Below are 26488 nucleotides of genomic sequence, written 5' to 3'. Positions count from 1 at the left end.
TTGGCTGAAATGATTATTGCATCATATTATGTTCTCTCTTTTATGTTTCTATTTTTTTATCAGGTGATTTTAATTAGTTATTTATTTTGTTCATTGTGAATTACATTTAATCTGAACTTTTGCTCCTGATATCATTTACACTTTTTGTAATTATTAGAAGAAAAAACAAATTGTATGTTTGTCAGTATGCAATTGCAGGACTCGGATTGTATCTTATTAATGTATCCTGTCTTAAAAGGCTACTGCATCTTACTATGTTAATTGGCTTCTTCCTTCTTCTTCTTTTTCTAAAGATTTTTCTATGTTGATATCTGTTATGCTTTGAAGTTAACTTTGCTGGTGCCAATCAAACACTTACCTTGATCCCCCCCCCCCCCCTTTAGGCCCTGGAGAAAGCAATTGGAGACACAATTCCCAATGCTGCAAGGAAGATTGATCCTATTCTTAAAAGAGTAAGTAGTGGAACCCCTTTATGTAAACGCATATAGCAAATGGAAAAGAACTTATTCATTCTTATTTTTATCTTGAGCATCAGATTGCAACTTTTCAAGCTCCAGGAAGATATTTGCTAAAACAAGGAGTGGATTTTGAAACGTTCAAGAAACCTTCATCTGAAAGTGGAAGGTACCCTGTAATTTCTATAACAAAAATGTTAGCTTAATTTGGTCTATTTCAATTGCATGATTTCTTTAAGATTCTTTATTCTTATTCAGATCAAGGTCATTAAAAACAAAAGCAATAAGCAAATTTGTAACAATTATTGTGGATTAAAGAATAAACAAAAAATAATGATTAAAAGAAAAATGATGTAATTTTCATTCAATTGGAATCACTATTTGTTTTGTTGGTGTGCAAAATTATAATTCACTCAATCAAATCTAAGGCCCATTCAGGGAATCATATAGATTGCTCCCCTTAATTACATCCTCTACAAGAAAGTAGAGAATACCTTTTGATTTTGACTTGGAGAAATGAACATAAAGAACAAAAAAAAAGAATAAAGAGTACTTCTTGAAAAGAATTTTTCATTTGTGTTTCTTTACATACTTAAGTGTACAAGAATGAGAAACAAAAAGATACAATCGAGAAACTTAAAACAATACATTTCCCTCTTTCTTTTCTTTTTAATACAGAGCAAATTTCTTCCTCACTCCTTTCTTCACAATAAGACATAATCAGACAAATTTCTGACTGTAGACAGCCTTAATCTTTTGGACTTTGAATACGAGAAGGGAACCATAGCCAGTCAAATTGACTATTTGACTGTAGACAGTTTTTATCCCTTTGTTTTTCATCTTCTTTTGATGTGGGGCCTTATACTCTAGCAACCTAGACGGTATACGATTGATAATATATGCAGCACACATAACAACATCCATCCAGAAGCATTTTGGAACATGCATATGGAGTAGTAATCCACGGGCAACTCAAGAAGATGACGGTTTTTCCTCTAAGCAACACTGTTTTGTTGAGGTGTCATAGTACAAGAATTCTGATGAAGAGAACCACACGAAGCAAAGAACTCCGTGAGATCACTATGAAAGTACTTTTTGTGTTGTCCGATTGGAAAATATGAATCTCGGTCTAGAATTGAGTAAAAATCATGTGCTGAAAATCTTTTACAATCTTTGGCACTTCATCTCTAGATCGCATAAGGTAAATCCAAGTATATCTAGAATAGTCATCAATCAAAGTAATGAAATACTTATATCCAGTCTCAGAAGGTAGAGACCGTAAAGTAACAGGGCCCCAAACATCGGAATAAGCAATGTGAAAAGGAAATTGAGATATTTTATTTCTTAAAGGGAAAAAAAAAACTTCTACAATGTTTACTCAATTGACATGTCTGACACTGTAACTCTTTTATTGACAAAGACTTCAATAACTTTGGAAACATTAGCTTTTAATGACTCAAAATAAAGATGACCAAGATGACTATGCCATAAGTAGGCGTGGCCCTCACAAGATGAACTCAAAGACTCTGTAGCCACAGGATCAACTTTATTCTCCAATATGTAGAAACCATCCACCATGCTTCCTCTACCAATCGTCCTCCTTGAGGTCAAATCCTGAAACACACAAGAAGAATGGAAGAAAGTTACTGAACAGTTCAAAGAGTGAGTAATATTACTAATTGAAAGTAAATTGATAGGCAATTTTGGAACATGTAACACATTAGAGAGGGTAAGACTGAGAGGAAGGGAGATGGTTTCTTGATAGGCTATGGTAGAGAATGACCTATCGGCTAGTCTCACCTTATCTCTCCCATAGAGGAGGTTATATGTCTAAAATAAATTTGACTTACCAATCATGTAATTTGAAGCTCCAAAGTTAATTATCCAAGGGGAATCAGATGTATGAGATGACACATGGAAGATAGTGGCAGAGTTACCTGATGTAGGCACAAAGGTGGTAGGAGTAGGGCCAGAATCTATCTGGTGAAGTGTCCTACCATATAATTCCGAATGGTCACGAAAAAATTGATACCTCTTCCTTAGGATCAGAACCAAGGGACCTCTCCTAAGGTATCATGGGACTAGTCTCCTAAGGTGCCACATTTGCTGAGTTATATTTCTTTTGAGTCTGCTGAGCTAGCTTCTTACTCTAATCCGATGCTAATTTCTTACTTAATTCCTGAGCCCACTTAGGCTTCCCATGGAGGTCCCAACTTGTGTCTCTAGTGTGCCTGGACTTCTAACAGTGGGTGTACCAAAGTTTGTCTTTGTCATCCACTCTTTTCTGCATATCATGCTTCTTAAAAGAACCTCCGCCATTTGCACTAGTACCTCCTCGGACTACCAATGCAACTGGCTCCCCCTATGTACAATTCATCACACTTCTTCTACTCTCTTCAGATTGAACTAAAGTATAAACCTCCTAGATTGAAGGTAAGTCCTTACTTCCCAAGATTTGTACCCTGATAGTCTCATACATAGGGTTCAGCCCCAAAAGAAAAGCAAATACTTGCTGCTGGGAGACAAGTGATTTGTAGGCCTTTGCATCTTCATCACATTTCCAATTCACACTTTGATAATGATCTAGTTCCTTCCAAATTGATGTCAAATCTAAGTAATACGCTGAGACTTCTCTCCCCTTGCTTGCAAGTGGAGGATTCAACTTGCAATTGATATATCTTTGCATAGTGCCTCTACTCCAAATAAGTAGATTTTGCTTGCTCCCAAATTTCACAAGTTGTTTTAGCCCATATGAATGTCTTCCTTACTTAATGACAGCATGGAAACCCATAGAGAATGACCTATCGGCTAATCTCACCTTATCGGCTAGTCTCACCTTATCTCTCCCATAGAGGAGGTTATATGTATGAAATAAATTTGACTTACCAATCATGTAATTTGTAGCTCCAAAGTTAATTATCCAAGGGGAATCAGATGTATGAGATGACACATGGAAGGCAGTGGTAGAGTTACCTGATGTAGGCACAAAGGTGGTAGGAGTAGGGCCAGAATCCATCTGGCGAAGTGTCCTACCATATAGTTCCGAATGGTCACAAAAAAATTGATACCTCTTCCTTGGGATCAAAACCAGGGGGCGCTCCTGAAGTATCATGGGACTAGTCTCCTGAGGTGCCACATTTGCTGAGTTATATTTCTTTTGAGTCTGCTAAGCTAGCTTCGTACTTTGATCAGATGCTAATTTCTTACTTTGAGCCCACTTAGACTTCCCATGGAGGTCCCAACATGTGTCTCTAGTGTGCCTGGACTTCTGACAGTGGGTGTACCAAAGTTTGTCTTTGTCATCCACTCTTTTCTGCATATCACCCTTCTTAAAAGAACCTCTGCCATTTGCACTATTACCTCCTCGGACTACCAATGCAATTGACTCCCCCTCTGTACAATTCATCGCACTTCTTTTACTCTCTTCGGATTGAACTAAGGCATAAACCTCCTGGATTGAAGGTAAGTCCTTACTTCCCAAGATTTGTACCCTGATAGACTCATACATAGGGTTCAGCCCCAAAAGAAAAGCAAATACTCACTGCTAGGAGACAAGTGATTTGTAGGCCTTTGCATCTTTGTCACATTTTCAATTCACACTTTGATAATGATTCAATTCCTTCCAAATTGATGTCAAATCTGAGTAATACGCCAAGAGACTTTTCTCCCCTCGCTTGCAAGTGGAGGATTCAGCTTGCAACTGGTATATCTTTGCATAGTGCCTCTGCTCCAAATAGGTAGATTTTGCTTGTTTCCAAATTTCACAAGTTGTTTCAGCCCATATGAATGTCTTTCCTACTTGTGACAGCATGAAAACCCAGAGCCATGACATCACCATACTATTTTCTTGGTTCCACCTGTCATGTTCAGCACTTCCAGTCTTTAGTTTCTTCACTTTACCATTAATATGCCCTATTTTTCCCTTAGTAGTAATGTAGAGTTTAATTCCCCATTCCCCTAGACCATTGAAGGTAATTTAGTCCATCAAAGGGAATTACAGCCATGGGGAAAATCATATCCAGCCCCCCACTCGTTTCATTTTCACCTCTAGAAACTCCAAAAGTTGCAGAATTCTCAGAGGACATGGTTCAGGTCACTATTCAACCTCAACACACACCCTAAGATCCCTCCTGACAGCAAAAACTGTCCTAGAAACACACCAGAGATGCACACACTCAAGGCTGGACACAATCTGAACATAGACCAGCTCCAAGTTCCTTAAAATAAAAATTTAGGTTGATTTCAGTGCTGTACAGGTTTAACAATCACAGTCCACCACTCTTCCAAGTCAATCAAGCCCACCAGCTATCAGCAGAGATCATACAACAGTGTCATTGCACCAAAAAGGGTAAAGTCAGGTCATATGAGACCTACATATATTTCATTCTCAGGTACAGGACCACATGATCCACAGAAAAGAGGTTTGAACCTCACAACCACTCTGGCAGCATTCAGCAGTCTTGATTCATATGAATTTTTTCTTGGTACACGACCAAGAGAAGGAAGAAGTAAAAAAAAATTGTCAGTCATAGGTTATCTTTTTCTGACCTCAGTCTGGAAAAACAGCAAGATGAACAAAAAACACTTGTTAGATCTGCTCTTAAACCCAGTTGCACTGTTCTGATACCATATTAGCAGAAAAATACAAAAGAAATAAGGAAGAAGGAGAGCAGACAGAAAGAAGAGAGAAGGGAGAAGAGAAGAGAAAGTGTTTGGGAGTCAATTCTGTTCTGGCGGCACCAGAATATATTATATTATATAGGGCGACACTTAAAAGATGGGCCTTATGCCCCTGCAGCACTTACAGTACATAAACAGAATAAAAAACTAAGTTATTCTAAACAGAACAAGAGAAAATAAACTGAACAAAATAACCAGAATAAACTAAGCTATTTCAACACAGCCTTTGGGAATAAGGCTGTAGATGGCTTAATCCCTAACCTATCCTGATAAAGGGACCGTATCAACCAAGTAAAAGTACCTGGTCATAGATGGTTTCTTTCCCTCTAATTCCCTTTTTAGAAGTAAAACAAAAGAGAGAATGAGAAGAGTACATATTATGAAAGCAGAAGACACATATAGGAGGTATTTACAGAGAGGACTTCCATTCACCTACCTGTGTTAGTGAGATTTCCCTTCTCTTCCCTGTCTTCCCTTTCTTTTTCATGAGAACTCTCTTTACTATGGCTTTTCTTAAGAATCTTTAGGAGTGGTATGCTCTGAGACACAATCTTTCTCCAAGGAGGCTTCTAATTTCCCTCTAAGGAGCTTAAATAGGGAGTGGGGTAGTTATGCAACTACCCCCTCCCCCTAGGTAAATGGCACCTGGCCTTCCCACTTAAAGAGAGGGAACTCCCTTATGGGGCACCTTGCTTAGTCTTGAAGACTTTAGCTACCGAACTAGCCAACCCACTTACTATTTTAAGTTTATTTAGGTTTTTAAAAATTTACCTTCAACATGTATATTGTGTGCTTTATGAAACATAATTTCAAACCACCACCACCAGAGGAAACATGTTTTCAAAACCCTGTATTCTGTATTTCAAGAACATATTTCTGGTTATTATAAAAAAAGGAGTGTGTTTCTGGTTCAGTTTTGGAAACAAGAATATGTTACACAATCAAGAAAATGTTCTCTGTATTTTTGTTATAGGAATCAATATCATTTCAGGCCAGATGGGACTGTTTTTTGGAACTTGCAACAAACAACAACAAAACAATTCGTGTTGGGGAAACCCCCATGATTTTACTGCTTGATAGGGCATGTAGTAAGAGAGATAAGGAACAAGTTACCAAATGTGCCATTTTCTTTCATTTATCTTGGACTTCCCATTGGAGATTTGGAGATAGAGCATCATTACCATCTATGTGGCAACTTATGGTACATAGAATTGACAAGTGATTGGCGGGCTGGAAGGGAAAGTTGCTGTCTTTAGGATGTCAGATTATGTTAATTGAAAGTGTGTTGTCAAGCTTGCCTATGCAATATATGTCATTGGGTTAAAACTTTAGACATATTTAATGATAATTCTGTGGTTGTTCTGTTTAGAAATTGGAAGAAAGTGGCAAATTCAGCTTCTTACAAGGCTGTCACAGCTCTTCTTTTAGTGGCTTTGTTAATATTAACTTTGATGGAAGAAGTGAGGGTAACACAGGCCCCTCAGGCATTGGAGGCATGTTCAGAAAAAGGCAAAGTTCTGGTACTTTTTTCTGGACCAATTGGTTTAGGTGATTCCTTTAGGATTGCTATTTTGGCTGTTTTGGAAGGTGAACAAAGGGCAAGAGATATGAATATTAGTAAACTGATTATTGAAGGTGATTCCAAACTGGTGGTGTGCTGGTTGCAGAAGGAAAATAGCTTTTGGAGATACAGCAATGAAAGAAAGAAGTTCACAAATTACACAGAAGTAAGGCTGCATTCTGTGAAAAGATGTGCTAAATCCTTTGCTGACACTTCAGCAAAAAAAGGAGTGGGTAAAGATCATCTTTTCTGGGCTCAGCTGTAATATGTAAGAAATGTTGGAGGGGACTTAAGATAGCTTATCTCCCCTTAACTTTGATCATTTGTATTTCTTATTGTTTCTTAGTGAAATTTCACAGTTATTGATCAAAAAAAAAAAAGAAGAAGAAAAACACATTGCAGATCCTATTGCTGAATTGTTATAGAAGTTGCTGACAGGTTTTCTTTGGAATAATAGGGTGGAATGGAGGAAGATCCATTTAGTTGGGTGGAGTTGAGTTTGAAGACTTAAGAAGTTTGGTGGTCTAGGTATGAGAAGGATAAAAGAAATGAATAAAGCTCTCTTACTTAAATGGCTTTGGAGTTTTCAGATTTAGAGAGAATCTTTATGGAGAAAGGTGATCATATCCAAATATGGGGTGGCTAGATTGGGTAGGGATACTAGAGAGGTAAGTCTATGTATAGAGTGTTGATTTGGAAAGGAATCATGTCTTCTCAGAAAGCTTTTCTTGACAAAATTCAAAGTTGCGGATGGATCTAGTATTACTTTTGAGATGATGTTTGGTGTGGTGCTGGTAAATTGTGTAACATCTTCTGCAAGTAGTATAGGCTGAGAGAGAAGAATATTGACCATAAATAAATTGTGTGACATCTTCAGAAGACAATTGTTTAACAGGGAAATAGAGGTATGTTTGGTTTTGCTAGAAAAGCTAGAAAAGGAAATTAGTTTTCCTGTGGAACCTGATGTTAGGTGGTGGAAGGATTGCAAGAATGATCAATTTACAGTGAGATCTTTCTACAATTCCTTAGTTGGTAATCTGTTTGACAGATCTGAGTTAAGAGGTACTTGGGGTAACAATATCTCTACCAATCCCAGGGTCAAGGCCTTTGCTGGGTTGTAGCGATGAACAGCATCCTCACTATTCTGTTGAAGAAGAGGGGTTTTCAGTTTTCTACTAGCATCTGTTAATCTGTCTTTCAGCAAATAAAAGGATTCAAAATATCTGTTTATTTCTTGTACTTTAAATTTATTTGGGTTTTGTTCCTTCCTTTGTTAAGAAGTGGCTGGCAATCTTCAAATTCAAGTGACATCCTTGCATCATGGCCAAGAATCCAAGGTAGTAAGAATGCAATAAAGCAAAGATTATCTGGAGTTGTGTTCCGTTTGCTATTGTTTGATGTATCTGGATGGAAAGAAGCAATAGAATTTTTGGGAATTCCCATATAGATAGAGAGAGAATTTGCTGAGATCCAAAGTTCTTTCAGATCAGTTTTTTGGGATACTTTGGATTTGCATCTTTTAATGGAGTCGTGATCTTTTGGGGCTCGTATTGTTTTTTTTTTTCCTCCTTTGAGTCTTTGTAGGGGCCATTACTTGGTGTAATGGAAAAATATCGGGCTGTAAAGCGTGTGAACATGAGTTTGAGTTGGAGAGCAGCCACTTTGTGCAAAAGAAGGCCAAAGGTTAGGACCATATCCAGTCCACCCCTCCCAAGACCTGAGATAGCTGGACCAACATTGGGTAATGGCCTTTTTTATTTGAGTTCTCAATATATCTTGCAAATTGTTTAACCTTAAATATTTCTTTCTTTTATTTTACCATAAAAAAGTGTACCATTGGACAAATAAACTTTTCTGATGGACTTAGCTCTGGTGGGTGCTAAATATACTTGGACAATAATCAGAAAGCTCCAACTTTAGTGAAGCTCAACAAATTTGTGGTGCCTACAGAATGGGAAGAATGTTATTTAGATCTATACCAGTCGGCTGTTCCAAAACCGTTGTCAGATCATGTTGCAATTATACTTTCTAGAAAAGCTGATTATAGGAAGCCTGGGCCATTTCATTTGGAGCATATGTGGCTATTAGAGGAGGGGTTTGTGGATCTGTTGAAGGAATAGTGGCTGTTGTTCAAGGTGTCTGGTTTGGCCTCACAGCTTTGCTAAGAAACTGCAGCTCCTTAAGAGAAGGATTATAGACAAGAAGTCCAAATCCATTAGATCTGTGGACAAGAGGAAGGCAGATGTGCTAACGATAATAATGAGCTTTGACAAGGAGATGGGTCAGATATCTGAGCAAGAAAGATGGCAGCTGTAGAGCTACCTTGGCTGCTCCTTGGAAGGCCATCCATGAGATTCTTCCTACCTTTCTAAATCATGTCAGGAACCTTAGAGAAGCTGAAATTCCTAGTGTGTTTGAGTTGCTAGGCTTGCTGAGTTCCTAGTGTGTTTGGACTCCAGGGTTTGGAGCTTTAGTTCTAATGGTTTGTTCTCTTGTAAATCTTTATTTAATTCTTTGGTACCCACCTCCTCCTCTCCTTCTTACCTAGTAAAAGAAGTATGGTGCTTTCCCATTCCCCCGAAAATCAGTGTCTTCTGTTGGGAAGTGTTTCATGATTGTATTAATACCTTTGACTTGCTTCAAAGGAAAAGACCAACTTGGTGTTTATCCCCCAGCTGGTGTGTTCTGTGTAAGTTGTGGTGAGACTGCCTTTCATCTCCTAATCTCTTGCCCTCTTGTTTGCTTTATTTGAAATTGGTTTTCTTCCCTTTTTGGATGCAGATGGTCTTCTCCAGACAGGTTGGAAGGATTGTTTAGTCCTACTGTTTTAGCTGCACTAAAAGGAGGGGCAGGATCTTGGGGAGAGGTACAAGAACAATGGTACTTTGGACAGTTTGGGAAGAAAGAAATTCAAGAATATTTGAAGGAAAAGAAAGGAACATGGAAGCCTTGGTAGAAATCATAACCTTAAGAGTGGCATACTGGGCAAAAAGTTTGAAACTTTTCTCAGACTTTAAGGTTGAAAACTTCTTTAGGGCTTGGGATGCTATTGCTGCCTCATCATCTAGAAGACAGAAATCTATTGAGAAGTGGTCACCCCCCATTATGTGGCTGGAAGAAATTGAACTTTGATGGGAGTTGTCTGGGTAATCCGGGCCCCTCAGGTATGGAGGGTCATTAGGGATAAGGAAGGAAACATCATAGCCTTATATTCTGGACCTGTAATGTGGCAAGAATAGAACTATTAGCTGCAGTATATGGGGTCGAGAAGGCAAAAGAGATTGCCATTGATAGACTAATCATTGAGGGTGACTCAAGAACTGTTGTAAAATGGCTGAAGGAGGGGAAGGGGTGGCATTGCACTTGAGGAATGAATTCAGGTGATTTAAATGGTTATCAAAGCACATGACAATCAGAGTCAAGTGGGTAAGAAGAACTGCCAAGAGTTGGCAAATGGTCTAGCTAAGCATTGGGTACAAAGAATTCAATTGTTTTGGGCTCAATTGTAATTTTGGATTGGGTCAGCTTTTCTACAGCTGTGCTTTTTCCTTTTTCACAACCTCTTGTTGTATTCATGCCTGATTTTTATTAATAAAATCAATTCTGTATTGGTGGTCAAAAAAAGAAGGCAGAGAGAGGAGGCTAAGTAAAGCTATGATAAAGTAGCTTATCAAGAGGAACTTAAATGGAGACAGTGGCCTAGAATTGTTTGGCTCAACGCTCATGATAGAAACGGGTTTTTCAATCAGATGGCTAACTTTAGGAGGTAAAATTCGACAAAGCAGCTGGAAATTGAGGGAAGGGTGGTGGTAGATGAGGGAGAACTTAAAAAAGAAGTGGTAAGCTATTACAAGAATCTGTACAAGGAGTACAGGCAGAGACCAAAGTTTGAGGGAGAGACGGCCTTGGGCCATGATGAAGATTCAAAGTATGGATACAAAACAGGGCATATCGGGCATATTGTTTCAGTTTTCAGTACACTAAATCTTGAGAGTTGGGACATTTAGCCACTTTTGAAGGGTAATACCCTTCCTAGAAATGGCCTGGGTGAACTTTCAAAAGTTGATTTTTTTTTTTGTGTGTGTGTTTCCCAAGTGTATTGCCCCTTTGAATCATGCAATATGCAATTTTTGAATATCAGAATCTTGGCCACGATGACTTCACTGTACTATTTTACAAGAAACGTTGACTATTCGTAAAAAAAGACTTCATGAGAGCAATGCAAAGCCCCGTGACTAGGTTGTGCTGGAAAGAAGTTTGAATAGTACATTTCAAATTTGTGTCTAAGAAAGGAGGGGGAAGGTAGCTTGCTGAGTTTAGGCTAACCAGTCTTGTTGGCAGCTTCTACTAGATATTGGCAAAGGTCCTAGCAAACCAAATGAATAAGGTGCTTCCATGCATTATCTCAAATACACATGGGGCATTTGTACCAGAAAGATTTATGCTTGAAGGAGTTCTAGTGGCTAATGAGCTTATAGGTTCTAGAATCAAGAGAAGAAGGCCGGGGTTCCTATGCAAGGATTACCTGACAAAAGCTTATGATCACACCAATTGGTCTTTTTTGGACTACATTCTCAAAAGGATGAACTTTAGGTCTTTGTGGTGGAATTGGGTCAAGATATGTTTGGCACACCCAAATTTGCTTGCTTGATAAATGGTTCATCTTCAGGTTTCTTCAATAGCTTGATAGGGCTCTAGCAGGGAGATTTCTCACTGCAATTATCCATATGTGTGTTGGAGGCAGTCTCCAGGATGACCATGAGGGCTTTAGAGGGAGGCTTTGTTGATGATTGTCAGGTGAGCAATTCAGAAGGTAATGTGCCCTTGCTTCATTATGCTGATGATACACTATTCTTTATCTCAGCAGAGATTAGCTATCTCTGGATACTGATTGAATGGTTTGAGGTTATCTTAGTTCTGAAAATCAACTACAACAAAAGTGACAATATTCCTGCAAGGGAAGTATTGAACTAATTCAAGCTTGCAAATACATTTGGGTTCAGAACTGAAAGTCTTCCAACAAGGTATTAGGGGCTGCATATTGGTGCAAAATGTACCTCCAAAGCCATCTGGGGTACAGTTATTGGAAAGATTAATATGAGATTATCAGCTTGGAAGGTGAAGTACCTCTCCTAAGTGCTAGGATAACCCTCATCAAAGGAACTCTCTCACATCTCCCAAAATATTTTATGTCCTTGCTTCCTATTTTGGTTGCTGCAGAAGACAGACTAGAAAAGCTGGAAAGGGACTTCTTATGATGGGTTGGAAAGGAAACCAGAAAATCCATCAGGTGGACTGGAGTCTGGTGTGTAGTCCCTAGGAGGCCAGGGGCCTAGGTATTAGGAGACTCCAGCAATTCAATACTGCTCTCCTGGGCCAGTTGCATTGTCTGTTTAATACCTCCCCACATGGTATGTGGAGAAATATAATAACCAAAAAGTTTGGCACCAGCATCTCCAGTACCCTGGCACAAAGAATGTCTTGTGGCTTTGGCTGCTCGGTGTGGAAGGGAATAGAGAAAGTTCATCATAAGTTCATTAGAGGTACAGGGTTGGGGAACGGGGTGTGGGTCAGGTTCTCGTTGGATAGTTGGTGTGGGGACAGGCCTTTAATGGAGACATTTAGAGTTGTAAATCGGGTTGTGCCACCCACAGCCTGACACGATGGTATGGACTGTGTTAGGCTTGAGTTTTCAAGCCCACAGGCCGGCACGTGGCACGGCCCAACCCAGTCTATATATATATATACTCGAATTGTATACATCAAATTTCGTATAAAATAAAATTTTAAGACTTTTTTTCAATTTCTTTTGTCTATTTTGTTCATTTATTTTAAATATACCTCTCATATAAAATAAAATCTTCATTATTTTTTTCAATTTTTTTTTAATATACCTCTCATGGCTTGGCCTGGTCTAACCCAAGGCTTGGCCCATGGCATGGCATGGCATGGCCCGGGCCCATGCCATGGACTGTGCCAGGCCAGACATCTGAAGTATCCAAGAAGTAGCAAGCATGGCCCGGCCCGCCAAAAGCCCTGGCCACCCATGGGTCGTACCTATAGAGGCATTCCCATCATTATTTCTCGTTGCAGAAGGTAGGGAGGTTCTAGTGGCTAACCAGATTCGGTGCATGGAAATTTGATGGTATGCCCATCCTTTGGAAGGTAGTTAAATGATTGAGAGATTGAGAACCTGCTTAGGCTCCTCTCACTGTTGCGGAGATGTAGACCTTCCAAGAATGGGAGGATGAAAGATGTTGGAGGTGGACTGAAGATGGAGTCCGCTCTGTCAAATCATTCTACAGTAGTTTGTTGGTACATGCAGCTGCTGATTTCTCTTGTAGCGAGGTTTGTTTACTCCATGCCCCATCAAAAATAAATTTCCTTGTGTGGATTGCTGTGCTGGGGAAGACTCTCCTAATGGAATCTGATGCATAGAGACATCAAAACTCTTTGGAGTGCTTTCTCAGTGGCTCCTACTCTGAGTCTGTTGATCACCTTTTCATTGGATTAGGAACATTTGGACGTTTTTTTGCAGCATAGTGAACTGCTGTTGATGCTATCCCAGATCAGTTAGGGAGCATGTTAGTAGCCAGAAGCTGCAGGGACTCACCAAGGGGTTAGGATCTTGTGGAGCATAATCCCTCTGGTGATGATGTGGGTGGTGTGGACAGAGAACGGGAGAACAGCAGATTGTTTGATAATAGAGCTAAAACTGTGTCTGAAGAGATTAAGTGGGCTGTTGCAACATTGCACTCCTGGTTCTCAGTTCATGAGATGTTCAAAGGAATCTCCTTTCATGATTATTTTCGTCACTCAATTCTGTTCGGTTAAAACTGCTGCATATCTAACTTTTTTGTGGTGCAAAAGACTGATCCTTGGAATGTTTACTGTGCATCCTTTAGCGTCATGTGTAGACTACTTGCATACATGAAGCATACTTGTATATGTTTAGAGTAACGCATGAATGAAATTACCTTCCCTTTTTTCTCAAAAAGAAAAAATAACTGTACCATTTTTCCCTTATTTACTGGGTAGATAGGTGTAGACAACATGTGGAACAAGTTAGCAGGCTCAAAAGACAGAAAACAAAGCAAGTAATGGCAAGAACTTGTAAGAAGGGTAGGTCATGTAATGTTTTACAACATTTGTGACAATAACTCTCCTTGTGTAGTAAACAAGGGGAGAATGAAAGGTGCTATATTGATCCAAAAAAAATGGAAAAGTGCTAGGTTAGGTATTTCTGAGGATTATAAATGTGATTTAAGGGTGAAGTGTAGCAGCACTTTTACTTACATTTATTCTTAATACTTTATTTATTTATTTGTTGAGAATGGATTGTGTGATATGTTCATTAATCTGAAACTATAATGCAAGAGTGGAGAAGGCTACCCCTATTAGACCTGTTCATGGGCCGGGCTCAGGCTTAGCTTTTGCCAAAACTTGAATCAGCCCCAGCCTGAAGCCTGAGCCTGAAACAGTGTAAAGATGAGCCCAAAGCCTGGCCCGTGAACAGGTCCAACTAACCCATATAGACTGGCTGTACAAAAAAAAAAAACGGAAATGCAAAAATCAATTACATCTTAAACAAGTTACTGGGGTCAAAAAAGTGATGCATGGATGTTATGAAATTCTTCAAGAGAGCCAAGAGCCATGAAAAGGTCTTTGCCACAGCTTTCCCAAGGATTTCATCATCTTGAGTTTTAATGTTCTTGAAAATTCTGAGGTTCCTCTCCATTTAGATGGTCCAATATATGGCTGCTGGAATTAGACACCAAGCTATTTTATCGTTTTTACTCAGTCCATTGACATGCCAGCTGAGGAGGGTCTCTGTGGAAGTTTTAGGAAACACCCCGCTTAACAAAGAAAATGATCTTACAGTTTGGGAGCTGAGTGGGCAGTGTATAAACAGATGGGCAGAAATCTTGTATAGATAAACCTTTTGTACTGGTGTAATCTATGTGGTCTTTTATGCTCAAGTTTCATGTTAAAATCTTCTGTTATGTCAAAGCCCAAGAGCTCTGGCATTTCTGATTTTCTTGGGCTATAAATCTTATAATTTCTTGATGTATTACCCCTACTTTCTCCCTCCCTGAGTTGTTGTAAGACACTCAATTATTCTGTTAACTTGCAAGAACTTGATGTTTGGTAACATTTACTTCTATCATTCATTTCTCTTAAATTAATCACGACGTCTTTATGGGGCAAATCCAGTGTCCAGAAATTCCAAATACAAAAATGTGGCGGAAGCTTCTAAACGTAAAAACTGTATTTTAAAATATTTCATGAGAAAAAATCTTCATATAAGTTTCATCTTCAGAAAATATCTAGAACCATCTCTATGGGATTATTTGATATTATCTTTGCTTTAATGACTGATTCATTTTTTTTTTTTTTTTCGTCCAGTTCCCCTGAGTGCACACATTCTCCAAACCCAGACCTTCCAGATAAAAGAGGAACTAAGGAACCAGAGCAGCAAAGACAATTGATCCCAAAAATAGAATCAAATTTGGTGGAGAAAATTGATATTCCACAAAACTCTCCAGATCTCTTTGGTGATAAAAAGCTGTCTGACAACAGTGAAGGGCAGGCAGGCAGCTCTAGTGATAGTGGAAGTGATAGCGATAGTGAAAGTGACAGTAGTGACAGTAGTGACAGCGGAAGCCAGAGTAGAAGCAGAAGCAAAAGCAGAAGCCCAGGAGGAAGTGGGAGTGGGAGCAGCAGTGATAGTGAAAGTGATGGTTCTTCTAGCAGCAAGGAGGGATCTGATGTTGATGTCGATATTATGACTAGTGATGATGACAAAGAAGTTGAACATAAATTGCCAACCCATGAACCCATGTTCCCTACCTCCCCCATTCAAGCAGGAACATCTAGCCTACCAGGAGAAAATGGCATTGTTGAAGCTAAACAGGATGGGAACATGTCTGATGAAGATATAACCATTGATGATCATGAAAATGAAATAATTGAGATCACTGATCCAGTTCCTAGCAAAGTTGAGCCAGGATCTTTAGAAGAGACTATTCCCTTTCCAGTGTCCCGTGATAAGAAACAGGAGACCCAACAGTTCTCTCATTTTGTGCACCATGATGATGAAAGAGAAGGTGCAATGAAGGATGACTTGGGGAATGAGCAGTCTGACAGCTCAGAGAGAATATCCAAAGTCAAATCTAAAAGAGGTTCTGACACAAAGAATTTCCATGAGAAATCTGAAACTGCTGGAAGGGCTAAAGCAGGAGGTTCATCTCAACCACCAATCTCCATGAGGAATAAGGAGACAGTTTTCTCAGGGAGCCCAAATGACTCTTCTCCTGATAGGTTTAGCCAAGCCCCATATAAGGACCAAGCTGTAAGGACAACCGATAGAGTGGGCAGGGATGGAAATTTGGATACTCGCTCACAGAAAGGATATAACCAAACTGGAAGATCTGTTGTTGACATCCAAAAGCCAGGTCAAAGATCTGCTGATCTTAGTGCCAGGGGGAAGACTCCAGACATGTCAGATAAACCCAGCAGATATGTTGAGAACTTGGGCCGAGGTGCTAAACTTTCTGAAAAGAGTTCTGCTTTTGCAGATGAATCAGAAGTTTCTGTAATGGGGAGCATGCGTCCACATGGAATTTCCCCCATATCGAAAGATAAAGTTCATAGAGAAACACAAGGTGGAGACAGTTATGCCTATGAGAAATCACAGACAAAAGGTGGGAAGGAGAGTGGTTATGGAGACAAAGCCCCAATGCTCTCTGATTCACATTATAGAAGGCATGGAGAACAGATCAGAAAGTTCAAGGATGGGCATATGGCATACTCGCAATTGGACTCTTCTCCCAAGGATAACAATAGAAGTGATGCAGACAAATCTCCGGTAGTTAATGGGAAAAGTAATATGCTGAGACGAGAGTATTCAGACTTGGAGCTGGGTGAACTTCGTGAGCCCATACCTGATGAGGAAGCCAAGGGGGTTAAGAAGCAGTTTGAGAGAAAAGGTTCATTCAAACTATCAGATAGTAAACAAAATGCATCAGATAACTGGACTTCAGATTCAAGTAAAGGAAGAACTGCAGCAAAAACAATTCAAGAATCAAGAAAGCAGTCACCACCAAACATGAGAGCTAACATTTTCAATAACCAAGATAGCTCATCTAGGAAGAGGACTCCAGAAGATGATATTGAATCAATGAGGCCTCATCAGAAGGTTGTGCCTTCACAGGCACAGCAGTTTTCCAGAGTAAATGCTGATGACTCTGAAGTTGGGTTGCAGTTCAGTAAGACAGTAGACATGGGTAGTAAGTCTAGGAAGAATGAGACACCAATGAACCAGGTCATCGGTGTCGAAGGTTATGGAAGCACTAATAAGAAGGCTCCTATCAGTGTATCACAGCAGCGTGATGGTAAAGGTGCAGGCCAGACATTAGCTCGTGACATTGTGAAAGAAACTAAATCCCAAAGATCTAATGCTGCAAGTGATATCACTGAAAGAAGAAATGATGATTTCTGGCTTGGAACCAATAATAGTCACAGGAGGAGAGAATCTTCTTCTGATGAGGATAGTTGTTCTTATTCCAAGTATGAAAAAGATGAACCAGAGCTCAGAGGTCCAATAAAGGATTTCTCACAGTGAGTAACTTCCCTAATTGGTTGCATATAACTTATCATTTTCCCTTGATGACATTGTATATTCAGTTGATTTTGGACAGGCTCAAAATATTTTGCTGATTATTCTTGTGTGCATGTTACAGATACAAGGAATATGTGCAAGAGTATCGTGAGAAATATGGTACTTATTGCTCCTTGAACAAGAGCTTGGAGGCTTACAGGTATTATATAGGACTCCCCCCCCCCCCCCCTCGTTTGGTGATACTAATACATGCTTGCAGCCCATAATTTCTTCCGTAACATGGTAAATTTGTTCAACCAATCATGTGAAACAACTATGCAGGAATGACTTCCAGAAACTTGGACATGACCTTGAACTTGCAAGGGGAAGGGATGTGGAAGGATATTATAACATCTTGGAGCAATTAAGAGAAATGTATCGTCAGTGTGGAATGGTAGTTCATGTTTGCACCATTTTAAATTGCTAGTTTTGATTGTGTGTAGTCTTTTTTTTTTCTTTTCTTGTTTCCAAATCAATAAATTAATTGGGGACTCTAACTTATGCAGAGACATAAGCAACTGAAGAAGATATTCACCATGCTTCATGAAGAACTGAACGTAATTAATTATGCCTGTGTTACCTTCTTATTTCAAGTTGTCATCCTTTTCCTATTCTAGGTCTTTTTATTTTATCTATTGGTTAGTGATGCACATTATATTTCTTTCAACAGCATCTCAAGCAGAGAATCAAGGATTACGCAGATGCATATACAAAAGATTAAATTTCCTTAATTCACTCTATCACTCCAAAGTTGCATGTGAAAATTTCCATGTCAGCCGACTGCATAAGGTCTCAAGATAGGGCTCAATGGGTTGCTCAAAAACACTTGGCAGAGTTTAAATTGTTGGTAATGGATGGTGTTCTGTCATGGAGCTTCATCTATGGCGGTCTCGTTCATACCTTCAGGTGCCTACTAGATCATGTGTCAGGCGAGATACAAAAGGACAACCAGTAAACCCAGAAATCTTGCAGGGGGGAAGGAAACATTAGAGAATCAGCATGGCCACCACTTTCTGCAATTTGGCAATTATGGTCCACCTTTTTGTCACTTCCACAAGGAAAAAAATGTTTTTTATTCATTTCTTCCTTCTGTGTTTTGGCTATCAAGATCTCCATGGTGAGTATTGAGAAGGTAAATTTGTATAATATGTATCCATATCATTGATACAAGAATGATTATTCAAGTGTACAGGTCCCTAACAGGTTTCTTTAAGCTTTGTTAGTGTATTTTTCTCATCGGCCATTCAGCCCATTTTCATTTTGTTTCGTCATGTCTAATCATCTTTTGAACCCGATAGACTAACTGCTACTGTGGATGGATCAACAGTATCATCAGAGATCAGTGATTTAATTTTCTGTTGAGAAGGTCGGCATTGTCTTGGTGAAGGAATGATTTTCACATTCTACAGGTCTCGGGAGTTTTATGCTGCTTAATACGTCATGGAGGCAAAATAAGCTTTGACCCTGCAACATCATTTATTAACTATAGGTCAAGTCCAAACGAGTCTCTTCTTCTTCTCACTGATGTAGTAAATGTGTTGCTGACAATTTTTCTGCCAATGCAAAGAGTTGTGTTGTCCCAGCATCTAGTATACCTGATAGTTGGATGCTTGGATGGGGTTGGAAGATGGAAATTTGACCTGATTCCATCAGCACGTTGAATGAATCTTTGGATGCCACGACGATTGTGTCATTTAAAATGGACCTGTGGAGAAGTGTCAAAGGGTATCACAACAATCATAGGTGGTGACTGTTGCAATTTTGCAGACCTGCTTGCAGTTATTGTAGAGAAAATAGGCCTCGCCAACAAGATAAGCCATATATCAATTGTTGGCCCTTACTTCAAGCTGCTTGAGGCTGAGGGAAAGACAGGCCCATTTGGGTGGGCTTCTTGATTGAGCTGCTTTGACCGAACCACTTCGAAGAAGCTACCTGTTATGGTCACACCAACCGGCAGCACACTGCGGCGCAGTCATAGGTAGCATCACGCACAGCAGCAGGCACTGCCTGGCAGCGCCGCACAGCAGCACGCATCAACCGGCAGCGCCGCACGGCAGCATGCACCGCACGGCAACAGCATGAGGCAGCAGCACGCACCGCATGGTAGTAGCACCGCGAGACGCGCGCACCGCCCAACAGCAGTAGTAGGGTGAGGCCCACATGATAGTTCATCAGGGTGGGTTCACACTTTGCTCACTAACTCGTCGCCAGCTTACCTTATCCCTTATCCCTTATCCCTTATCTTATCTTATCTTATCCTTATCTTATTAAGTAAGAGTTATGAGTTTTAGTTTGAGTAGGAAATTAGGAGTTTTAGTTTGAGTTGGATTACCCTAGCCTAGCCGAATCCAACAAGGAATTCTCTTCTATAATCTCCTATTTAAGGAGTTACAAATTGAAATAAATGATTCAGCTTTCCAGTCAAGAAAGAGAGTGAGGAGAGTTCGGGTGGTCTCTTAGACAAATCACCCATTAGGAGAGTTCAAGTGATCTTTTGGACAAATCACCGACGCGATTGCCACAATAGGGTTTGTATGCAAGGGCAAGGGAAGACAGAGTCTCTTCCGGTGGACCGACCCGTGATGAGATCCTACGCGCGGGCTCATAACATTTGGTATCAGAGCCAAACATCATGGGCGATATGGAGCAGCTATCATTCAAGGTCAACGAACTGGAACATAGGCTAGCAGAAACCAGCACGGAGGTTCGTGAAGTCAAGGAAGATGTCCGGGAGATGTGACGCCTCCTAGGAGCATTCCTCTCCAACAAGGAAAGGAATTCTGTAGGAATCGCCAACACAAACAGTCGTCGTTCGGACTAGGCAGAGGCATCTAGCGAACAACAGATCGCTGCCCCTACAGCCGTAGTTATTCCCAAGGATCAGTGCACGAAGGATGAAACTGTAAAGTCTCCTCTTTTGGCCGGGGACAATGTCACAAACATTATATTGGTATCTGCAAAATGCGCTCCTTGGTCGAAGACAGGTGGGCTTGGCGATGTTGCTGAGGCTTTACCGAAGGCTTTGGCTCAGTGTGGACATAGAGTTTTGGTTGTGGCACCACAGCATGGTAACTATGCAAAAGCCCAAGAAACAAGAGTGCACAAGAGATATAAGGTGGGCAGGTAGGATATGGAGGTAACTGTCTTCCAAGCTTATATTGATGGCATGGATTTTGTGTTCATGGGTAGCCCTATGTTTCGCAATGTTGAGGGAAATATATATGGGGGAGGCCGAGAGGATATTTTAAAACGCATGGTTCTCTTCGGTAAGGCTGCTCTTGAAGTTCCCTTCTGTAAGTATACCCGGTGCATTCCTATGATCCACAACAAAGCACACCGGGGCCGTGGTCCAATACACGATTTTTGTTATGTGGATCTTCCACAAAACTACTTCAAACCATATGACCCAGGAGATGGGGAACACTTCAATATCCTTGTGGCTGGCCTGAGTGCAGCAGATCGTGTAGTCACTGTAAGCCATGGTTACGCCTGGGAGCTGGAAACTAAAGAAGGTGGCTGGGATCCGCATCAAATAATCCAGCTTTATGCACTAAGCTACGGGGCAGTCCCTGTTGTTCATGCTGTTGGTGGACTGAGAGATAGTGTGCAGCTGTTTGATCCATTGACAGAGTTCCAAGCCCCGTATCCGGAATTCGAGCTTGAGGACAAGCTCGTTGTGTAGGATGGGTGTAATGTTATGGTCACACCAACCGGCAGCGCACTGCGGTGCAGTCATAGGCAGCATCACGCATAGCAGGCCGCACAGCAGCACGCACCACCCAGCAGCGCGCAGCACACACCGCCCGGCAGTGTCGCGCGGAAGCACGCACCACACAGCAGCAGCACCACGAGACGCGCGCACCGCCCGACAGCAGCAATAGGGTGGGGCCCACATGACAACTCATCAAGGTGGGTCCACACTCTGCTCACCAACTCGCCACCAGCTTATCTTACCTTATCCCTTATCCCTTATCTTATCTTATTAAGTAAGAGTTATGAGTTTTAGTTTGAGTAGGAAATTAGGAGTTTTAGTTTGAGTTGGATTACCCTAGCCTAGTCGAATCCAACAAGGAATTCTCTTCTGTAATCTCCTATTTAAGGAGCTACGAATTGAAATAAAGGATTCAGTTTTCCAGTCAAGAAAGAGAGTGAGGAGAGTTCGGGTGGTCTCTTGGACAAATCACACATTAGAGAGTTCGGGTGATCTCTTGGACAAATCACCCACGCAATTGCCACAATAGGGTCTGTACGCAAGGGCAAGGGCAAGGGAAGATAGGAGTTTCTTCTGGTGGACCGACCCATGACGAAATCCTATGCGCGGGCCCATAACACTACCAAAAATAGATTCATTAGAAAAGTCATTTTTCCAACTCATCCAAATGTATTTTTGGCTTTATGGGTTTTTCACCTAACATGATTTCAAGGTTTTACATGTGACGGTGTGAGCATGGTTTAAAGTATTGATACGATACGCCCGATATGGTTTGAAATGCTTGTTTCCAAGTGTTTTGTACCCTCAACTTTTTTAATAATAAAAAACATGTTTTAAGCTTCTCAAAAAATCAAACTTTGAAAAAAAAAACTTAAAAAAAAGGTGTTTCGGCCGTTTCTAAGTACCGATACGATACAGCTGAAATGCGATCGTATCGATACTTTGAACATTGGGTGTGAGGACTACCTTACAACACCAGAAGCCATTGTGCTAAAGCTCATCCAAACAGGCATTCACTCCCTAGAGTTTTTGCATCCCTTATGGTCTGTTTGGTTATCATGAAACAGTGGGATGAGAAGGGATGGAATGGGAAGGGAAAAATGTATTTTCTCATTTTTGGTCATTGTGCTTATTTGTTGAGAGCCTGAGACCCACCATCCGATAGAATCTGCTTCCAACGTTTAGTTGATGAGAAAATATATTTGTCTGTATTAACAAGATAAGAATCTCCAAGAAAAAAATAAATATAGATACGTGCTTAGAGTATTAAGTTATATTCATTAAGAAGATAAGAATCAATAGAAGAAAAAAAAATTGTTGAAACCTCGGTGGTTGGCCTAGAGATCAATATAAATAAATATAAATAAATGTATATCAATATAATAAAATGCTGAAATCCATCAACAATACAACACAAAAACGGTAGAGATTGGTCTCTAAACACAAAGATACGGAAGTTGGAATTAAAATAACAAAATGTCGACAATCAGAAGCCAGAAAAATGGTACCAAAAATGGCAGACGCCATACCAAAACAAGTTGGTAGAGATTGGAACATTTTGGTACAAGGAAAACACCAGATCTGGACGAGGCAAACGTCGAAAGCCAGATCTGGAGCTCTGCCATTCAAAAGAACACCTTGAATAGCAGTTCAGGTGTTTTCTGGCAATGGAGGTTCGTCTAGACGAACAGGGATAGAGGTAGAAGACGGCGAGATTCGAATGGAAACTCACTCAATGAAAGGAGATAAAAATGGTACCAAAACAAATGGAAATCGCAAAAGGAAGCCATATCTGAGATTACCTTCGAAAGAAGTTGCCGGAGATGGTGCCGATGAGAAGACTATTGGACGGCGTGAGAGGTAGGTGATGCTTGGAGTTGCCGCTCTCGACAAAGTTCTCTCACTAACTTTCCCTTCTTAGTGGGGTCGCACCACACAAAGAATTTTGAGAACCCACATCACATTTCTTTCTCGTCTCACCTCAGTGTTTTCTTCAAAACAAACACAAGAAAACTAGTATATTCCCTAAACATTCTTCCCATCCCATCCCCTTCTGAGCAACCAAACAGACTATTAGGTTAGAACAACTTAAGATAAAAAATGAGAGCTTTAGAGCTCTATGGTGTAGAGGCTATTTGGAATCAACTTCTAGCTTCTAAATAGTTGGCTCCCCAAGCATATATGGTGCAACACTTGGTGTAAGACCATATACATGTGTAAGTTCGTATTAAGTATAAGGGTAAATTGCATATTAGTACCCTATACTTTGTGGGGCTAATCTCATTTTAATACCTTAATTTCAAAATGTGTCAATGCAGTACTTGAACTTTGAAATTTATTAGTCTAATCTAAAATTGTTAACTAAAGTTAAGTGGCATATGAAAGGACAAAAATGTCACCTACTTTTCTTTATTTACCAAACATATAACTTACCTTATCTTAACTCTCTCTCTCTCTCTCTCTCATAAAAAGTCTCTCTTGCTATTCATACTGCTCATCTATTTACATTCATTGATCGAGAGGGTAAACAAGCAAGATGATTGTATGTCATTTTGAGCGAGTGTTTTGCCATTGTTGCTAAACCCATGCCAATGGTAAGTTCCCATCTCCCCTTTCCGACCACGGTGACGTGAGATTTCTGACCTTAGCAGCACAGGAGCAAGTGCTATGCTTCCAATGCATATAAACGACGCTAGATTTCCAAACTAAGTTTTCCATCATTCTTCTACAACTAGAGGTAATTGAGTTCCCGGTTATCTTATTCTTTTTACTTAACTCTTCTTCTCAAGATTTGGTTATTTTAGGCCATTTAATATCATTTTTTGTTAAAACCAAATAGCTTTGATTTGATTGTGGTTGACCGTTTTTCCACTGCAAAAAGCCTCACTCCTGTGCTTCATGTTCAAATCTGAGATTAAGAAGATTTAGTCTTCCACATGGATCTGAGATCATGTTTGCAGTGTTCTTAGAACTTAAATCAACGGCTTAAACATATAAACCGACAGCATGGATCATATTCACATACCTAAGATTAAGAAGATTTGAGACATGTTTACATAACACGGAGTGATGGAGCATTGGGTTTAATAGAGTTTTTTGCCATCATCCATGCTATAATAAAGGAATCTATAATTTCCAAAGAAAAATTATAAAATTCAAGAGAAATCTAAATTATTGATGATGCATGCAAGGAGTAGTAAGTTTTGATTTGATAATCTTTCTTCAACTATGGTGTAAAGCAAACAAAAGGGGCAATATCTGTAACCATGTATGAATTGAAGGGAAATGCTAGACGACACTCCCAACACATGCCTTCATTCTGTTATGACGACTCAACTCCTCACTTGGAGTAAATTAGCAATATCGGAGTCGTTTTTAAGGCAACTAACTCAACTCTAACATTAGGTTCAAAAGGTTTTCACACAATCAAACTCTAATCAAACTCTATTTTTATGGTGAGACCATCATCTTTGGTCACCCTTGTTCTCCCTCTTTTGCTGTATTCTTCAATTCCTGCTACCCCTTCCTTTGTTATTACCTCAACCTAACCACAAACCCCCTCTCTTATCTTTTGCATTTTTCCAACATTTTGAAACAAACAACAACAAAAATGCATATGAGTTCTAAAGCAAGGTTCAAAGTCGATATGCCAATAGGGTGTATCAGCCTGTATCGGTGTTTGTTTCTCTTTTTTTTTTTCAAATCTGGTTCAGATGATCAATTTAAGGCCCGTCTATCCCCTGAACCACTGCCTAACCCAAAACACCCCCTGTAGGGGCGTATCGGGAAGGCCTCAATACATATCAAAATTTTGAACCCTGTTCTAAAGAAATATAGTTAATGTTTTATCCCTTACTCTTTTAAAGTTATCAGAAGTTATCAAATGCAATTTTTGTTCTATTCCCTACTCTTTTAAAGTCTGTGAAGTGTAATTTCTGTTGGAAGGGTTAGAATCCATCTTATGGATGGCCGAATCATACTACATGGTTGGGTAAATTTTCAAAAATGTTCTAACCCTTCTGGGGATTGATTTCTCGATGTTTTGAAAAACTATATATTTTTCGAATTGATCTTGAACTGAGTCGGACCAGATTTGAAACCAAATCAAAAGGGGAAATTATACCTGATAAGGATACCACAAAAGTAAATCCCAAGGTGGAAGTTCACGCCCAAATCACTCCTAAAACTAGCCTCCATTGAAGATGGCACAGTGTATAGGTGAAGTCAGTTCAGCAACACTATTTTCTCCAAAACTATTATCCAACTTTCTTGGATCGAATGGGTGAGTGAGTCTGATCTTCCTCAATGTTTTTCTTGCAACAACTTGAAGAAAAACTTATTAAAATCAGTTCTTGAAAGCCTAGGTCAAATCAGGGTTTCTTAGAAGACAAGAGAGAGGAAGAAAGAGCAAGAGTGTGAAGACTCCTGACCTAGTTTGCCCTCTTCTCTTTTATCTCCTTATGGAACACTCTCCTAATCTAATTAGGAGATTATCCAAATCTGATTTTGATCTAGACTCTATTAAGAGATAAATCTTATCATCTTAAAATGATAGATGCTCCATACCCAACACCAAACCCAAATTTGATCCAAAGCACATGACAACTTAATTAATCTTATAAATTTTGGGCCTTAGGCCCATATACTTCAAAGGATGATGACCCGAGGTGTTGCATGACCACTTTAGACCCAACATTGTATGGTGTGGGACCACACAAGCCCATATGGGTTCGGCCCAACTTCTGAAAGAGGCTATGCCGAATTTGCTACTCATGACAATGAACCCTTGACTCAATCAGCATTAGTCCAGTTTGGACCCAACATTTATACCTAAATGGTCATTGGATTCAGCCACCCTATGAAGACTCAAGGATAATTGACTCATGTAAGACAAAGCCCATTAGATAATCAACCTTGTAATGGCCTCTTACACTTAATCTCTCGGTTCATAATGATCAATAACACTACCCGACAAGGAAGGACCTCTCCCCTAACTACAAGGTGCAGTGCCACACTCTACTCAAATGGGTCATGGGATTAAAAACCTTTTTCAAACCTTCTCATAAAATAGTAGTATATAACATATATATACATTTTGCAAAACCAGATTTCAAACACAGGTGAAATCCACTATCTGCAGTTTAAGTTTTCATTAGAGAGAGTGTAAACCATGATATTCACTTTGTCCGACAAAAGGGTCGATCCTATCACTATGATCACCCACTCAGGTGAATTCTTAAACTACCCCAATATACCCAGATATTTGACCCTTAATGGATTTCATTGGTTGGCACATAAAAGACAGTCCAGTACAATACCATAATCAAGTCTAGGGTTATGTGTAACTTTCTACTTTGCCCATCTATGTCCAATGTCCAAGGCATAACTGAAAATTGGTATGGGTTCAGTGCTTCTAATAA

General features: G+C 39.9%; 1 protein-coding gene and 1 long non-coding RNA gene across 2 annotated transcripts in view; one reads left to right on the top strand and one right to left on the bottom strand.

Annotated features, from left to right (window-relative positions):
- The window catches only part of LOC148874021 (dentin sialophosphoprotein-like protein), a 53019-nt gene extending 34411 nt beyond the window's left edge, over positions 1-18608 (top strand). The window contains exons 6-12 of the mRNA XM_088966448.1: positions 384-452; positions 536-624; positions 15103-17316; positions 17439-17516; positions 17639-17750; positions 17863-17913; positions 18027-18608. Coding sequence (XP_088822574.1) covers positions 384-452; positions 536-624; positions 15103-17316; positions 17439-17516; positions 17639-17750; positions 17863-17913; positions 18027-18077 — 2664 coding nt within the window. The 3' untranslated portion in view covers positions 18078-18608. The remainder of the gene's footprint in view (positions 1-383; positions 453-535; positions 625-15102; positions 17317-17438; positions 17517-17638; positions 17751-17862; positions 17914-18026) is intronic.
- Positions 1772-23222, bottom strand: LOC148874020 (uncharacterized). The gene is made up of 2 exons (XR_016105728.1): positions 22871-23222; positions 1772-2069 (listed from the first exon to the last, which is right to left on the bottom strand). It is a non-coding gene; the product is annotated as an uncharacterized LOC148874020 (long non-coding RNA).
- Positions 23223-26488: the final 3266 nt, after the last annotated feature.

Source organism: Nelumbo lutea, chromosome 1, assembly GCF_056320005.1.
Source record: "Nelumbo lutea isolate HS-2025 chromosome 1, American lotus-T2T, whole genome shotgun sequence".
Lineage (NCBI taxonomy): Eukaryota > Viridiplantae > Streptophyta > Magnoliopsida > Proteales > Nelumbonaceae > Nelumbo > Nelumbo lutea.
This window is presented reverse-complemented; position numbering and strand designations above follow the sequence as displayed.